Genomic DNA, 17,610 nt, shown 5'->3' on the forward strand with positions numbered 1-17,610 from the left:
ACGTGACAGATATGTTAACAGGACTTTTTCCACACAGACTCATCATATGCGTTCCAGTCGAGCATCATTGCACTCTAGGTTGCGATGGAATGGATTACTTTAATTTTGACTGTGTCTATTGTGATTATTTCTTTTCATCTTATTTTTGGTAAAAGTCACACCAATGCTCCTCCATGCATAAGAGGTTGGATACCTTGGTTTGGTGCTGCTTTTGAATTTGGCAAAGCACCTTTGCATTTCATTCAGCAAGCCAGAGCCAAAGTAAGTTTGCCCTTCGAGAAAATTACTTGCATGAAGAATCATAATAGCCTAGTCTATATATATATATATATATAAATAAATTACTAATACTAATTAATATACTAATTTTCATTTATGCAAGTGACAGTGCAGTGGGATTTCTGAAATTTGATTTCAGTGTTGTTAATTTTTTCCACAAAATATATATATATTTTTAAAACGTAAAACTGTATTTAAAAGTCTGCAAATTGTCTGTGGAATAAATCAGGTTTGGTCTGCCAGTGGGTTCAGAAGTCCAGCTCCTCCCATGCAAATTGTGATGAACCTGCTGCACTCAACTATTATGCGAAAAATTTAAAAGCACAGTGTGGTAATTAAAACTTTAAAAATAACAGATATTATAATTTTCTGTTTTACGTTTTCTTTTAAAGTTAGCCGCACATTATTTAGGGCGGCTATAACTAATATAATAATTTTAGAAAATGTACACTCAGGCTTTAAACAATTTTCTTTGCTTTACCATGCTTGCTTATATTCATAATGCATGCATATTTATTAACATTGTGGGATTGCAAGATTTTTTTTTTTTTTTTTTTTGTGATGGCTGGCTGTTTATACTTTCATTATCAACTGCAAAAATATTACCCAGACACTGTGCTGGAGCCCTGTGGCTAATCTTGGTGTGTTTTGTTTTTGAGCTGTGCCATACTAACCGAGTTTGAGGACAGCTCAGTTCAGCATCATTAATTTATGCAACTAGGGCAGGAGCTGCACACAGTGGCCTTTTTTGACACAATTTTTGTTCTGGGCACGACTGTGCCAGTTCTGTGAAAGCATCGACGCTAATGAGAGGTTTGCTGAATGGACAACTGCTCTAAAATTCAGTAATTGCTTCTGCCAAAGCAAAAATCACACAAAAAGAGTGTTTTCGAGTCATTTAAGGTTCACTGGGGGTCACTAAATAAATTGCCTGTTTTGTACTGTATTTTGTCGTTATCATTTGTATGAAATAGAAATAATAAAATACAATTCCTAAAACTATAATAGCATATTTTTGTTTCCTAGTATGGACCAGTTTTCACTGTTGTAGCTGCTGGGAAGAGACTGACGTTTGTGACCCTAAATGAGGACTTCCGAGCTTTTTTCACTTCCAAAGATGTTGATTTTGAACAAGCAGTGCAAGAACCTGTTTACAACACAGGTACAATGTTAGCACTGAATGCAATCAATTTGAATCTATGCCATTACTCTTTTACACACGTGACCTTAGAACTGACTGAACTCAATATAAGATGAACGTCATCAATATAGTCAGTGATAATGTGATTACTCATGTTAACCTTGTTTGCGTTCCTGTCCAGCTTCTATCAGCAAAGACAGTTTCTTTAAGACCCATCCGACCTGTATCACCATAATCAAGGGCAGACTGACTCCGGGCAACACGGCAATGCTCTCCGCTCATCTCTGTGAAGAATTTAATGACCATTTGGAGAGCCTTGGAAGCGAAGGATCTGGACAGCTAAATGAGCTCATCAAGTATAGTCTTCTTATATCAATTATTTACATTGTGCTAAAGTTCCCCGTAGAGAACAGTAGATACCTTCCATGCATTTTGCAGCAACTGGTTAACACGGAAATGACAAATTCTGTGCCTAATAATGCCACTGCATATCATTAGATTATGCTTATGATAGGTATAATATATTTTAATCCGCTACATTAATCCTGCAATCTGACAAGATAAATTCAAGTAAAAATTGTTCTTTAAAACTGAATTAGACACTTCTTAACTTGTTTTCAGGAGTGTTATGTATCCAGCAGTGATGTGTAACTTACTGGGTCGATGTAATTCCCCCAGTAGTGCCCTATCCAGGCAGGAGTTCCTTGAGAAGTTCACAACATATGATGATGGATTTGAGTATGGCTCCCAACTCCCAGACATGTTCCTGAAGTATGTGAGCAGTACTGCCACAATATGACTGAAAACTGCTATTATTAAACACGATTAGTCTCCTTAATCATGTTTCCACAAGTTACTTAAAACGATACTCGACTAAAGGTCTTGCATATCTACATATATTTCTTAAATGCATTAAAACATCTATAGCCAAAGAGGTAAAGGATGTTTCTTTTCTGTCTTCAGGGAATGGGCAAACTCAAAGCAATGGCTCATTTCTCTGCTAAGAAATATGGTTGCCAACGCAGAGGAGACTCGAGACAGTGAGAGTTATGGAAAGGTAATATAGGTAATCTATACCAAAAATTCCTCCACATGTTGATGATAAAACAACTATGGCCTTTTTGGGGATCTTACTTTTTTTTTTTTTTATCCCTGGAAACCGAAATGGAGAGCTTATAACTGTTTCACTCAGTACTGTCAAAAACAGTGTGAAATTATTAAAAATTTTACTTAAGATGTTGATCTCAAAACATATGGCATAGAGTCTAATGCCAAACTGAATAGTTCATTATAGATGTTAAATGTTTAAATGTATGAACATGTTTGCACAATAGGGGGAGCTAAAGAGATTCAGTCAGGCTTCCAAGCCTTTTTTTGTAGGACGATAAGACATTTGAAATTTCAGTTTTGTTCTTCTCATTATCATATATATATTTGGAATCAGCATAATAGACTCATATCTGCCATACCTGGTCATTGTTTAAAGGAATAGTGTACCCAAAAATGTAAATTCTGTTACTCACCCTCATGTCATTCCAAAGCTGTAAACCTGTATTAGTTTTTGAAGACGGTTATAGATTTGGTTCCCATTGACTTCTATTGTATGGACAAAAAAATATAATGGAAGTCAATGGAAATTAAAACTGTTTGGTTATCAACATTCTTTAAAATATCTTCTTTTGTGTTCAGCAAAAGAAAGAAATGCATACAGGTTTGTAACAATATGAGGGTGAGTAAAGGATGACAGATTTTTAATTTTTTGGTGAACTATCCCTTTAATAATGCAATTAAAGCCAAAGAGTTCCTAATCTGTCACTGTTTCTCCTTAGACTTTACTACAGCACCTGACTACTTCAGTACCTGACAAATATCTACCAAATTATGGTTTACTTTTGCTTTGGGCTTCCCTGGCAAATGCTATACCAGTAAGTGAGAGGTTTATGTCAGTGCTGGTGTGAACCCAGATTAACAGATGAACAGAATGTTACTGAGACCAAACGTTTCACTTTTTTCTAGATAACATTTTGGACCATTGCTTTTATTGTGTCCAATCCTGAAGTGTATAAGATTGCAATGGATCAGATCAGCACTGCCCTCGGTGACCAAGGTAAAAACAAATCTCTCAAAACAAAGTTTCTATCTTTATAGCTCCCCCCATACTCTCAGCCAACATTAGACAAAAAGCCTGATATATTTGGTAGCACTTTATAATTGCTTTCATTATAATCATAAACTAACTTAAAAAATGTGGGTGTCTATAAGATTTTCCAATGCTTTTGACTTTAGTCTCTTATGCTCACCAAGGCTGCATTTACTTAATAAAATACAGTATATATTGTAATATTATTACAGTTTAAAATATCAGTTTGTTATTTTTTAATATATTTTAAAATGTTATTTATTCCTGTGATGGCAAAGCTGAATTTTCAGCATCATTACTCCAGTCTTCAGTGTCACATGATCCTTCAGAAATCATTGTAATATGCTGATTTGCTGCTCAAAAACTATACATTACATAGTTATATTATGCTCTGTCTCTCACTACAGTATATTTGGGACCACTTATTCCTGAATTTCTTCACAAATCCACTAGAGGACAGCAAGCTCTCATGCATTGTGTTTTTCAAGCCTTACATTTAAGTATCATTTTTTTCTGTCAAATCTGTTCAGAAAATAAGATTAATATTTCCATATGCACTAATAATCATTATTAGCATGTTATCAAAATGAATCATATGCACCTCTATATGCATAACGCAAAAGCACATAGGATATACAGTTAAAGAGGATATAATAAAAATGTTTCATTGTGCTTAGACAGATCAAACCAGGCTTTGTTCATTGTGAATTAGACATTCTCTTAAGCACACATCAGTAGTACTTAAGGCTATGGATAGTCACTATAGTGCTTGTGTGTTTGCTTTGCATTTAAGACAAGGAGAAGACAAAGGTGACCCTAGATGACTTACAGCGGATGCCATATGTGAAGTGGTGTATCATGGAAGGCATTCGGCTGAGGGCCCCTGGAGCCATCACTCGTAAAGTAGTGCGACCTCTCAAATTACAGGTTAGCCATGACAGATTATTCAGTGTACAATCTATTTTTTAGTTTTTTTCAGTGTTTCTCTTGGATTTATGCAGAAAAAATACTATAGTAGCACATAGATAAACAGCATATTTCCTGTGTTTTAATATAAACCGTAAATACAATAAGGAGAGAAAAGCTAAGATTTCATTCTTAAAATCCCTATCCATAAGTGCAGGCAGTGTATAGTAGCGCTGCTAGCGCAATAGCAATTTCAGACAAATGCTACATTTGTAGACTACTACTAATGTGTGTGTATAGATAGATAGATAGATAGATAGATAGATAGAGAGAGAGAGAGAGAGAGAGAGAGAGAGAGAGAGAGAGAGAGAGAGAGAGAGAGAGAGAGAGAGAGAGAGAGAGAGAGAGAGAGAGAGAGAGAGAGAGAGAGAGAGAGAGAGAGAGAGAGAGAGAGAGATCTGCCTCACACAGGCTACAAAACAAACATTAACAGGCTTTCTGTCAGCTAAAAAGGAACTGTATTTATGTATGTGTGTTTTCTGCTTTCAGAATTATATTATCCCACCTGGAGACATGCTGATGTTGTCTCCTTACTGGGCTCACCGAAACCCCAAGTATTTCCCAGACCCGGAAGATTTCAAACCTGTGAGTTACTTCACCTTTCTGAATGACCTCAGCCACAGGATGAGGTTAACCCAAATTCCACTATAAACCAAAATAAAATAGACACAAGACACATGCTCATAAAATGCTTTTTCCCCAGCAAGTAAAGTGCTTTACTATTAAATGTTCCTGCACTTTTTGAGGAGTCTTTTTACATCGTTTTTTTTTTTTTTTTTGCTCTGAGGTATCAAAGATAGAACCGGCATCTCTTTTATTACTATTTTCTTTCAATAAAACTTCCTTCCAGTTTGTCTGGCAAGCTGTGGAGTGCTGGTCACAATGTGCTTGAAAACTCCAGCTGTGCTCCATTAAAACAGGAATAATAGGCCTGACAGTTATCTTCACAATTAACCTTCCGGCAAACGCCTATAGAGATTCCATTACATTTCTGTCTACTAATGTCTTGAAAGAAATAGCATCACTCACAGTCACAGACTGGGTAAGACCTACATCTATACTGTAAAGCCACTCTGTTAGTAAAAAACTGTGGAAATGCACTTAAATATTTTACACACTGAATGGATATGGCTCTAAATGAACATTCAGTATTCTTGTCCATTGGAAAACTATACAAATTGTTTTGAATCTATGAAAACCTTGGAGGGCTGGACTTTTTGACCAATTCAAAAGTTGCTTTCATTTTGTCGGCTTTTGAGTTGCTAATGCAACTCGAGCAATTATTGATCTATGCGCACAATAAAGCCGCATTAGTGGACGGATGGACATTGCATTGAAAGTTATTCAGAGATTACTGTAAATAGGTCTTGTTATTAAATTAAACCTTGGAGTGCTGGAAGACGGGCTCTGTTGGTGTATTCTGGACTGGCCCTCGTCTGAGTGGATTATTTTTAATGAAACTTTTCTTCCCACAGGAACGATGGGAAAAGGCAGATTTAGACAAGAATGTCCTCTTGGAAGGGTTTGTGGCATTTGGAGGGGGGAAAAATCAGTGCCCAGGAAGGTTAGAAAAACTGTTGTGTTTATACGAAATAATCTTTGTGTACACTTAAAAAATTGACATTCAATAAACTTCATTAAATAGAGGAAAGTATTCCATGCAATTAAATATATAAATACTATAATTAAATATTTTTTTCGTGTATTCTATAAAATTATTTAACTGTAAAAAAATATATTTATATATTTAATTTTCAGGTTTTTGTCTGAAAGTGTAAAAGACAACATATTGCAACACATTGATTGTTTTTATAACAATATTTTCATCCTTAACATCCATCACATAAACCACAATGGTGACAACCACATATTTAAGGAAAAATATGCACTTGACAGTTGACACACATCACTTATTACTCAAAGGGGCAACAAACACAACCACCAGTGCCAACACAATAAACAGTCTAATGACTTGCAGATTTAACTGCATGCTGGGAAACAATTCCATGAAATTCAATTTTAACTTATTTTAACTAATGAAATACTGAGGAGCAAATCATTTTTTTAAATGTATATTTTCATGCATCATAGTGCTGATCATTGTTTCTTTTTCCTTTGACAGCTGTTCCTTGTCTGAACTTTGCACAGATAACACAATTGAACTTGTTGCATCTTTCATGAAGTCAGTTTAGAGATGTTAGGGCTTTCATGCCATGCACATCTGGCTGCATTTTAGTTCCTTTTCCAGTCAGCTCCAGGTTACTTGAATGGGGAAAGACTGAAATCTATAGAAACCTTAGTCAAGATTACATTTAAGTAAGCAATAAAAAAACAATAGTATCATACTAATTAACTTAATGCAACAACAACAAAAAAGTAAAAAGGCTAGTTCAGTTAAAGGTACAGTAAGAAACAGTGAAAAACACTGTTGATATCTGAAATCGACTAGTGCTGTCAATCGATAAAAAAATGTATCACACATTTTTTTCTGTAATTAATCGCACCTAAATTTTTATATTGTAATAATTTCATGTAGAAACAACAACAAACTAACGAATGACGAACTAACAACAAGGAAGAACAAAAAATTAACATACTGTACATCCAGAATATACAAGCAAGAGTTTGTTGTTAGTCGCCAGCAGCACACCAGCCCCAGACAAACAATGACACTCAAACCTGTCCTATTACAGTAGCTAACATTACCACAACAGCATTTCTTGGTTCTATTAAAAATAGCAAAACTAATAATACTCATATGTAGAGCTGAAACAACGCAACCTCAGGGCGTTTTCAGGCTTTCCCGCTTAGGTCTCTTCAGTGCTGGAAAGCTTTTCTAATATAAACGCGGGTCCTAAAGCTCTTGCCTGATCATAATCATTCTTGTCCAGTGATATTGCTCTGACCTTTTCTCTTTTGCAATGTCTCTCAGCCATCTCTCTTTCTACAGTCTTTCTTCAAATCTCTCTTGCTCACTCTCTGTCCTCCCCAATCATAAGTGGACACGCCCCCTACTTCTGATTGGCTACTAGTGTTTTGGGGTGCTCGGTCCGATTCACTTTCAACAGCGTTTCTCAGAAATCGCTTATAGCACCTTTAATGCTCTCGGGGGCTGTTTTTGCCTTCAAGGTTTGGTCAGAGTCTTTAGCCTGTAGCAGGAACACTACGGGTTGTACTTGGCCTATAGCAAATGCCACAAGCTGCACCAGTCCATCTTTTCCCCTTTGGCTCTATTGATGAGAATGTCAGTTCCCTTGGGTTATTTACACCAAGGCTGGCACGATAAGTTCATAGCTGTTACCACCTAGAACTTTGCCAGCGTGTGATTCGATTTACAGGTGATGCTTGTAAATCATGGAGCTGCATTATTGATAGTGTGCACTATGGCCCCATTCCTGGTATAGTGCCATGTTGATATAAATCCATGGCACTGCTTTTATGTTGCACTGAGCATTCTTGGCCCTAATGTCCCAGCCCTTTGGGCCCCGGCTGATGACATCATCAAGACCACAGGGAGTGTGCGGCCGGGGTCAGTATGACGTTAAAGACTGGAAGAACTTTCCCAGCTGCACAGGAAGATCAAAAGCATAGGCACAGACCAGTGACCTTTCGAGACCCTCCAGAACAGATGCATCTATGATAATCGGTCTGGGAATATATGAGATGGAGAAACAGATAACAAAAAAGTAAGAGAGAGGTGGAGTAATATAGAGAGGAAGGCAGATGCATATTGGGAACTAATAAAAAAAATGAAATCATGAATTATTTAAACAAATATAAGACATTTTCTATTATGCATAGCACCAGTGTTGGGGAAAGTTACTTTTACAATATTGTGTTGCTCCCTAAAGCTTCTAATTGTGTTATTTTGATGGCAATGCGTTACTTTTGCATTGATTTTCCTCACCTGGGCAGGGCTTGCTTGTTTGTTTTTTAATAACAAAAAAAAGTTATATTTTTGGCAAATGTAAAGGCCCTTTCACACAAAAGTTAAATAAATAAGCCTCAGGCTGAAGGAAATCTAAATTTACGCCTGTACAGTTTCAGTTTTGCTGCCATCCTGGATTGCAGAAGAATAGGACACAGGAGTTCAACACTTTTATTTCAGCAATATCAACTACATAAAAATTAAACTACAATTAGATGTTATCTAAAGTCATTTTTGCTTATTGGTTTGGTTGAATTGGATCATCAAAGGCACTGGTTAATAAAGTGAGAGTAAATACATAAAGTAGTTGTGTTGTTTAACATTTCACTATTGCCGGTTTGTGTAATATTCTGAGTTGGAATTTTACTGTTTTTATTAATTTTGAGGAATACTGAATCTGTTTTTGTGTAAGTGAGATAAGTAAATGCATGCTCACATTTAGTCTAGAACTACTATAACCATTATGTTTACACAGCGTACACAACACCTCCACCTCACTCCCGATTTCTCTAAACAATGGGAACAGGAGTGGTGTCAGTTAATAATTGGGAAAACAAAGTAACTTGCATTACTTATTTGAAAAAGATATTTTGTTGTACATTTAGAAATAATGCATTACTTTAGTTACTTGGAAAAAGCATCTGATTACATAACTCGCGTTACATTACACCAACACTGCATAGCACCATTTAAAGGGGTCAACGGATGCAAAATTCACTTTTATATGGTGTTAGCATATAAATGTGTCTTTGCAGTGTGTGGATACAACCACCATACAATGAAAAAATCTATTCACTTCACTCCTTTTTTTTAATCCTCAAAAAGCCTAAACACTCTCAATAATCAAGCCATTTGGATTTTCTGAGCAATATGATGTCATGTTGCTCATGCTCCGCCCATGACGACAGACGGACTGTCCTGTATTAGCATATTTCCGCCCTCAGCCATTTGTATACTGTCCGCCAAGGCAGCACTTTATGTGTCGACACGCCCCAAGAAAGAGAGGGGTGGGGTTCGCAGTTGCTCATTATCATTTAAAGAGACATGGACCGAAACGGGTTGCTGTGAACAGAGCTGTTTTTGAGGAGGTAAAAAGGGTGTTGTTTTACACAACCATTGAGAAATTTAAACCAAAGTATGTTACAATCTTTACATGAAGACCCTAAAGAATCATACCAACTTGTGGATAATGGGCATCCGATGACCCCTTTAACATCACGATCACATTCTCTCTGGAATAATTTAAAATGCCATTGGCATTATAAACATAGAAGCATTCAATCTATGCTTACCAACTTCCTGCATTCAAATGTCACATTGTCATAAGGCGGCTCTGTAATGATTTCTCAGGCTTGTACAGATCTCTCAGCTGGACATGGTCATAAATTAGTACACTGAGTGTGGCACACGGACACCCACGTATTTCATTTTTCTCACTCAATCTGATTTGATTTTGATCATTTTAGGAGATTGCTACTTGCGTCACTAACACAGTGCCCCTGAATGAGTCACGGCCCTCAAGGTTATTTGGGATGATTATTTCAAGAATCATGACTTGCATCTCTCGCCCTCCCTTTATTGCCTGGCATTATTCCTTTCTCTGTCTCACCCAGGAATCTTTCATTCTTGCACTCTGCTGCATCTAATATTCCTCTTCTCCCATCCGCCAAACAAGGCCACTGTGGCTATGAATGCACCTGGAATTTGAACGCAATACAAGACATTCATTCACATTTTGCTTTTCTACCTGCAATTTCAATCACAGTTTCCCCAGTTTTCAGCAGCACTCGAGGGAGGGAGGCAGCTAGACAGCATGCAATATTCCATCAGAATACTAATACACATGCTATTCAAGCCGGCTTGTGAAGTGATGAGCACTTCAGAGTGATGAGTTTGCTTCTAGAAAATTTTATTAATGAGAAAGAGCACATGAAAAAGAAAATGAACCACTTGTTGTTTATTGTGTCATCAGGTGGTACGCCATTATGGAATTGCATATGTTTGTTGCCCTCATCCTCCACAAGTTTGAATTCACCCTGTTGGATCCAGTGCCTAAACCGGTAAGCAGCCAGAAAGAGTAACATCCAATAGAGAATGGTAAATAAGCCTTGAAAGAGATGGCTTCAAAGTAGGCATTAGGTTAATCATTTCCAGATGTGTTCCTATGGCAGTATTTACCCAACAAGGGTCCAATCTAATGCTTAAGCACCATCCTGCTCTTTACCCTTGCAATTCTCAGGCCTGACCAAAAATAACTTTGTAAGTTTCGCCCACCAACGACCAAGTTCATTCCAGGAGCGTGAATCTAGATATGCATCATGCATTCATATATGGGTCATACAGTACCTTTCTTTGGACAGAATCAGGAACAAAATTTCTGTTTTACAACAACTTGATAAATTGTTGATATTGAAATTTCGGAAACACTTTACAATAAGGTTTCATTTGTTAACATTAGTTAATGTATAACATGAACTAACCATGAGCAACACATTTGTTACTATATTTGTTCATATTTGTTAATAAAAATCCAGCTGTTCATTATTTGTTCATGTCAGTTCACAGTGCATTAACTAATGTTAACCAATACAACGTTTGATTTTAATAATAATGTGTTAGTAAATGTTTAAATTAACATTAACAAAGATCAATAAATGCTGTAGAAGTGCAGTTCATTATTAGTTCATGTTAACTAATTTGATTTGATTTTTATTTAAAAGGGACCATGTGCAATTAATAACATAAATGTAAACATTTGATGCATTACACCAGAGTTAGCCTTAGGCTAATTTACATCTGCAGTAATGAAGTTAACTAATGAAACCTTATTGTAAAGTGTTACCGAAATGTCTTTATTTTTACTATCAAACAACATTTCCATAAGCAAATTATAAATAATATTATAAAACAATATATACACTAATGTTCAAAAGCATGCGGTAAAAATTCACAAAATTCAGCTTTTCCATCACAGGAATAAATTACATTTGAAAATATATTCAAATAGAAAACAGTCATTTTAAATTGTAATAATGTTTCACAATATTACTGTTTTAGTGTATTTTTAATAAAATAAATGAAAGAGACTTCTTTCAAAAACCTTAAAAAAAATCTCTTGAACGGTGGTGTAGTTATATAGATTTGGATAAAACGCTTAAAAATGCTTAGAAAGTTCAATCATTTGTTTGCGAATGCCATTTGCTTTTATACAGTATTTTTTGCATAATGCAATACATTCATACATTGTGAAATACTTACTGGGGTTGTACATCACATGTATGTGGTCATTGCACTTGGTAAATATATGTATCTGCTTCTTGCAGAGCCCTCTGCATTTGGTGGGAACCCAGCAGCCAGATGGACCCTGTACAGTGAGATACAAGCACAGATAGAGCGCATGTGTTCAGAGGGCTGTGCTACTGCTTTAGAGCTCTGTTGACAGTCTTGACATAACAGTTGTGGAGATCAACCGCATAATATCCTGGGCTGAGCTTCAGAGGTTCTAGGCATCATGGTGAATGTTAAACAGTGACTTGGACACAGGCAGATACTAAATCAGAAAGTCATACAATGCTAAAGGTAATTTAGGATATTAGTTGTTTATATTACAGTTTTGTTGGGTTAACCATAACTGATGGCATAATAGAGATGATATATGTCAGAAAGCATGAGGTTGTGGAAATTCCTCACTCGAACTGAGAGACTTCATCATTTCCAGGATGTATGAAATAAACAAAATGTGATGCCGTATGCGACTGCACTCATATTACAGCTAAACATCTTGTGCATTAAATGGACAAAGTAAAGACAAAGTTTATAGACAATATAACTAAGTGGAGGTTCTTTTTTGTGAAGCAGAAATATGTAAACACATTATTACATGTATAAACACTGTGCTTCTTTTCTGTAGTGGTGAAAAGGATTGTTTCTATAAACACATCTGTCTAATAGTCTGTGAGTTCTTCACTGCATCTGTGCACACTCATTTTTGGATAAAACATTACATGACACAAGTTATGGAGCAATTTTATGTGCTTGGGTGCAAGCATCTTTAATTTGTAAGGCAAACAGAATGTTTACATTAATTAAATATGATGATGTACTTGATTGAATCAATCACTGGATTTGTATATATTTTGGAAGAAGAAAACCCTTTACGCTGCTTTGCAGTGTGTTTAAATAAAGAACAAGTTTAATTGTGTTTCAATAAATAACATGTTTTGCTGCAGAAGTTTCCTTCTTCTGTATATTTCCATTTACTTACCAACATGTGACTGATTTTGCCAAGCAAACATCATCTTTTGTTGATCTTGGAACAAAATTCCTGTCAAACAAACATAGCCTACCTTAAAATCTTATTGAATAGGATGTTCATCCAGGATCAACTATGTTGGATCCAGAAATATGGCCTACTTTGCAAAATTATGGGAGGTACATCAAATAGCCTACAACATTCCAGAGATGTTCAGCAGAAGGCTAATGTTTGGATACTCGAAAGTGGTGTGATGTAACAAAATAAAGCATTTCATTTGACATTATTGTTCTTCCATATACTGTAAGAATCAATTAAAAACTAAAATATACAAAAACTCTAAAAACAACTGTGTGCTACTGATCAGATGATACAAGTTTTGTAATTCAACATTCATTAACATGATCAATAATACAAAAATTACACAGAAACTTCCCTTTTCACATCAAGAGGGTGGTGGTCATACAGTATGATGATGATATGATATATTTGATGATGTGATTTCACCCTGTAGCTAGTTTGTAATAAGGTAGGCTAAACTGGTGATGTTACCTTGTTTAACTGAATAGGGCAAAAGCTATATAAATTCATATTTAGCATGAGCACTAAATACATCTAGCCAGCCACATAAAATCTGATTTTACTTAGGCCTATTGAGATATAAGTACATAAAAAATTTTTTTTTGTTAATATTAGGGCCTTATAATAATAGGAAATAATATAATAAAGTTATATAAAGTTAACTTTAGCTGGAAGTAACATTATTCAAGAACCGCTATAACGCCAAAACAATCTGTTACCTTAAATTATATGTTTATCTCTGTAAAGCTGCTTTGAAACAATTCATTGTTAAAAGCGCTATATAAATGAAGATGACTTGACTTGACTTGACTAATAAAAGGACCCACTGCGATTTTTAAAAAAAGTTCTTACAAGCTGGTTTCCTAGCCTGGCAAATCTGGTCTTCAGCTAAAGAAAAACAAAACAAAACAAAAAAACAGCGTAGACCAGCAAACCAGTTTCAATTGTTTCTCTCCGCAGGGTTTCTTTTTTTACTATAGTATAATTAGATACCCACAAACACTATCACATTTTATCGCATTCAACTCACCGCACAATTCAACCCATGCTGCAAGTGTTTTCGAGTCTGACAGAATTCATTTCAAGAAATCTCTGCTTTGCCCTGCACCATTTACTAAAAGCAACCTGCTGAACGTGTCATAGCGCCGCAACATCCAACTGCTGGCGAAACCTCTGACGTAGTTTCATCAATTTGCATATTCGCTTTTAGGAGAAGGCTATTGGTCCCAGAATCTCCCCCGCGTACGCAGCGCTGCATTTCATTAGTGGGTTGAGCAAACATCATTTGAATGCCGGGAGGCGGTCATTGGTGAATCAAGCTGTCTGCAGTAACGTCAGGAGATTAGTGAATCGCAGCTGGAATGCGAGCTTGATTCACAAAGGCAAGAGAGGGAGACAAAGCTACCGCGCAGAAGATACGCACACCGGACTGCCACATCCCGCACAGGTACGGAAAAACCGTGTCGATTTACTTCATTATATCATCCTGTATCTGTAGGATACTGTAGTGCTTTGACAGGTGTTGCTGCTTTTATAAATGCTCAGAGAAGGAGAGAGAGAGAGAGAAAGCGAGAGAGTGTCAAATGAATGCAGTTTTTTTAAGTGTTGTATACTTATTCTACACATAGTATACTATTCTACACATAGTAGCCTATATATTATGTAGTATTAACTATAGTGTATACTATAGTATTTACTTTATTCTGCACTGCTTTAATCCTGTATGCATGTCACTTTTAAAAAAATCACTTTTACACGAGTTTATGGGGACTTGGAAAGTCTGCATTGATAGACAGATATGCTTCAATAACCAGCCTTACAATCCTACAAAGAGTATGCAAGACATTTGATGATGCTATTGAATTTGTAATAGTAGCCTAGTTTATGAAGTGCACTCCTTGACCTTGACAGAAGCGGCCAGTAGTGTGCTGTATTGACAGTTGCTGAAATTGAAATGTTGATGTGGCATGTTCACCATAAGGGTTTGTTATATTAGTCATCAGACAGGGAGACATGATGAAAATAAACCCTTATTGCGAATAGAAGAAAAGTGAATGTTAGGTGATGACGACAGAGGGACCGCTCCTCTAGTGATGACTCAAAGGGGATGCAGCAAACAGGTTGCAGTAGACTGTGATTGACACTTACCCTTTTCATTTTGCCCTTTATGCACTGTACAAACAATACATATTATATAATACAGAGTTATTTATTGTTAAACAGCCAATGTTTGTACCCAAAGGCTTTTAAAATCTCTTAGTTGTAACTAATAAGGTCATGTACACTGTAATTTACTATAATACACTATAATAACTGTTAGAGCATTTCGTTATACATAATTTTTGAAGGCAATAAATATAATAACTTGAGAAATCTGAGAGACCCCAGGGCCCTTTTTTTATAAAAATAAAAAGTTAAAAATAAGTTTAATAAAATAAAATTTTCTGATTAGTGTGCACACTAGCCAATTGTCTATTTATAATTGTTGAATGCAGTTTTTCCAGAATATGCTGTATCTCAGATTGACCACATAAAAAACAATATTGGAGTACAATCATATTTCTGAAAATAACCTTCCAATTTGCCAAAATAACATCTGTTAAATGGGTTTTAATTAGGTCATGAAAACAAAAAGAATTTGATTTGGGAAACGAGATTTATAAGAGATTAATTAATTAAGAGATTGGTTATAATTGTTTGAGTATGTATACACATAATACACACAAAAATAAAAGGGGGTCAGAAAGTCAATATTAACAAAGCATAGGCTACATGATGGTATTCAAAAATGAATGTGGATTAAACAATATTTAATAGTAATGTGTACTGTGTAACTGTTACTGTTTTCCCCTTTTAGTTTGTATGGCTAAAATGAAGATTTGGTGAAATGATATTGATTATTCATTCGGTTAGTTAGGAGGAACCATACATTTCCGATGTTCAGTGACCTTAGTCATGCCAACAAGAAAACATATATATATAGCTTTAGTTAAACAGTATACTTTTTGGCTGAGCTTTAAAAACCATTTCCAAAATTAAAGGCACTTAAAATCTAAAGCTGAGCGCCAATAGCATGCTTAAGCTCATGCATAGTTTATGCTCATCCTTATCTCATTCAGGGCCATGGTAATATTGTAAATGAAATTGATCCCTGTCTGGAAGTCTTCATGTTAATCAAGTTCCTCACAATCTCTGCATTTCATTAGTCCTCGTTCTATTTTTAGCCTCGTTTACACAGGGCAAGAATGAACCAGACAGCTCCAGCCTCTATCTATAGCCTTGAGTGAAAGTGAGAGCACGCGTGTGTTAGAGAGCGTGTATGTGTGGCTGGTGATGGGCTATTGATCCCAAAAATAGCTGCGGGAGATTTAACAGTGCGTGTGACACCGGCGACAGTGCTGGCTTTGCCCACGGACCAAGCTTGTCAGGGGGGATCATGGGAAGAAAGGGCATGTGGAAAAGCTCTATGGAAATGGGTGCAAGCTGTTCCCCACTTGCCGTTGTTGTTTGTGTGGGCTGACAAGAGACCAGTTCTGCTTTAAGCCCATCACCTAATCTTTTGGTGGAGCATTAGTTACCGAGGCCAGGGGTTAACATCTGCTCGATGGGGTTCTGGGAGGTAACTGTTCTAGTTCCGTGTCACCTGTCGTGAGGACATGCGCTTCCTATGCTGCCTGGGTGTATAAAATACAGGTCATAAATATCTTAAAGCAACACAAGGAAAACAGGATTTGTATATATCAGCATCAACAGAACGTGAGGGTACTTCAAGTAGCTTTTTTAGTTTTCCCTGTTTTGTAATTAAATAATGTTTAAACAATATATGAGTATACTTATTGCCTCTATTTGTTTGCTTTTACTGTTACTGACCCCTTTGTATAGCTACAAAGAAGATCTGTTGAATGATATTGATTATTTTTTCTTCAGTTTAGCTCGGTTTTTTTAGTCAGTCCAGTTCCTGTTTCTGTTCTGTTTCATCCATGTTGTAAGTAGACTGCAAAGTGTAGAATACAGCCTGTAAACAATTGAAAAAAATCATGTGGATTAAACAATATTTAAGTTACTGTTTTCACCCTTTAATTTGTATAGCTACAAAGAACATTTGGTGAAAGATATTGATTATTCATTTGGTGAACAAGGAAAGGAACCATATATTTCTCATGTTTAGTGACCTTAGTCATGCCAAAAAGCAAACATGTCAACGGAAAACATTGTAAGTGGACTGTAAAGTGTAGAATATATCCTGAAAGCAATTGGTGATATTAGAAAAACATCCTCAGTTTTGATATGGTTGTGTACCCCTTACAGCCATGAAGGGAGAGCATTTATTTGCCAACATGAGAAGTTCTCCATTCCTCCAGCGGGTTTACCTCCTAGGAGGAGAAGAGCTGGTAGTCCTGCAGTCCACCGTGGGGGAGTCCTCACTGGGAGACAGTTTCCAACAAATCACCGACTTCAATGATCTCCCCATGTCCCTCTTCGCCTGCAACGTCGACCAATCAGTATTTGAAGACCACGAGGGCAAGGTAAGGTTAAATGAAATTACTCACATATTCACCAGCACTTAATTTTAGAAATCACTCCTGTAAAGCTGATATGGAAGTTCATTGCGCTAGTGGCACCAAATGGAGTCACAAAAATGATTGTTTCCAAACAGGATTTTAAAAACTTTTCAGCCTCCTCGTTATTCAGATTACAGCCTCACATGATTGGTTGAGTTCAAGAGTCAAAGAGCATGAAAAGAAAGGAGAAGAACATTACAAAATAAACAATATTTCCCCCTTTAGATAGTTCTAAATGTATTGTGGCACAGTAAAAACCTC

General features: G+C 36.3%; 2 protein-coding genes across 4 annotated transcripts in view; both read left to right on the top strand.

Moving 5' to 3' along the window:
- The first annotated feature begins 12 nt into the window (after positions 1–12).
- On the top strand, positions 13–12,561 carry LOC130102962 (24-hydroxycholesterol 7-alpha-hydroxylase). Of its 3 annotated transcripts, XM_056269114.1 has the most exons (12): positions 13–261; positions 1,306–1,441; positions 1,602–1,776; positions 2,042–2,191; positions 2,384–2,477; positions 3,250–3,345; positions 3,437–3,527; positions 4,354–4,487; positions 5,016–5,111; positions 6,002–6,090; positions 10,427–10,514; positions 11,778–12,561. In XM_056269114.1, the coding sequence occupies exons 1-12, from the start codon at positions 85–87 to the stop codon at positions 11,844–11,846; spliced, it is 1,395 nt and encodes a 464-aa protein (XP_056125089.1). In that variant the 5' UTR covers positions 13–84; the 3' UTR covers positions 11,847–12,561. The 3 variants fall into 3 exon arrangements, with proteins under 3 accessions (XP_056125089.1, XP_056125090.1, XP_056125091.1); XM_056269115.1 differs by lacking the exon at positions 6,002–6,090; XM_056269116.1 differs by lacking the exon at positions 1,306–1,441 and having other exon boundaries at positions 127–261.
- Positions 12,562–14,070: 1,509 nt separating this feature from the next.
- Positions 14,071–17,610, top strand: part of rcan2 (regulator of calcineurin 2) — a 68,718-nt gene continuing 65,178 nt past the window's right edge. Inside the window, exons 1-2 of the mRNA XM_056269117.1 lie at positions 14,071–14,234; positions 17,096–17,313. Coding sequence (XP_056125092.1) covers positions 17,098–17,313 — 216 coding nt within the window. The 5' untranslated portion in view covers positions 14,071–14,234; positions 17,096–17,097. The remainder of the gene's footprint in view (positions 14,235–17,095; positions 17,314–17,610) is intronic.

The sequence above is a fragment of the Rhinichthys klamathensis genome, unplaced genomic scaffold (assembly GCF_029890125.1).
Source record: "Rhinichthys klamathensis goyatoka isolate OS25496 unplaced genomic scaffold, OSU_Roscu_1.1 h1tg000281l_1, whole genome shotgun sequence".
In the NCBI taxonomy this organism is placed as follows: domain Eukaryota; kingdom Metazoa; phylum Chordata; class Actinopteri; order Cypriniformes; family Leuciscidae; genus Rhinichthys; species Rhinichthys klamathensis.

Coding starts and splice junctions, on each gene's coding strand:
- LOC130102962 (XM_056269114.1), top strand. CDS start 85: ATGGAATGGATTACTTTAATTTTGACTGTGTCTATTGTGATTATTTCT. Junction 1,777..2,041: donor CAGCTAAATGAGCTCATCAA/GTATAGTCTTCT, acceptor ACTTGTTTTCAG/GAGTGTTATGTATCCAGCAG. Junction 6,091..10,426: donor AAAAATCAGTGCCCAGGAAG/GTTAGAAAAACT, acceptor TTGTGTCATCAG/GTGGTACGCCATTATGGAAT.